At 45.8% G+C, this 478-nt stretch overlaps 1 protein-coding gene across 8 annotated transcripts in view; it reads left to right on the forward strand.

Annotated features, from left to right (window-relative positions):
* Window positions 1-478, forward strand: part of LOC119588791 (ELAV-like protein 1) — a gene marked incomplete at its 5' end in the record, with an annotated part of 73233 nt that overhangs the window by 66150 nt on the left and 6605 nt on the right. For 3 of the 8 annotated variants that reach the window (XM_037937436.1, XM_037937441.1, XM_037937437.1), the window contains 1 exon segment: window positions 242-313. In XM_037937436.1, coding sequence (XP_037793364.1) covers window positions 242-313 — 72 coding nt within the window. 8 annotated transcript variants of the gene reach the window in all.

The raw sequence follows: 478 nt of genomic DNA on the forward strand, positions 1-478 counted from the left end.
TTTTCTTAACGTTTATTCTTATGATTATTATAACTTATGTTGCATGTTATGTTTACCTCCTAGTCGAGTTTTTTCTCTTATTTTTGTTTGTAATTGTTTTTTACAACATTAATTTTTCTTCTTTTTTTTGTAAGTATTCCTTTTTTTCATTCTTTTTTTGTGTATCAGTGCATGCCATTCTTTTGTTTTTGACCTTACTTTAGTCTGATGGTGGTTGTGACTGCAGGGTTCCCACTTCCAGGACGCCTGCGGGAGCTGCACGCAGGGGTCGAGATCCTCAAATGGCTTCCGGGGATGATGATCCTGACCCAAGGCACGGGCACTGACTCACACATAGTAATCGGGGGGCACTACTACGATAGGGCCAAGGGGGCGGGGCAGGGAGGGCATCGCGTCGCGGGCTGGGGAGAGGGAGAGAGAGTAAGAGAGGAGAAGAGGAGGAGAGAGAGAGAGACGGACAGACAGACAAGGAGGGAGG

Source organism: Penaeus monodon, chromosome 24, assembly GCF_015228065.2.
Source record: "Penaeus monodon isolate SGIC_2016 chromosome 24, NSTDA_Pmon_1, whole genome shotgun sequence".
NCBI lineage: Eukaryota > Metazoa > Arthropoda > Malacostraca > Decapoda > Penaeidae > Penaeus > Penaeus monodon.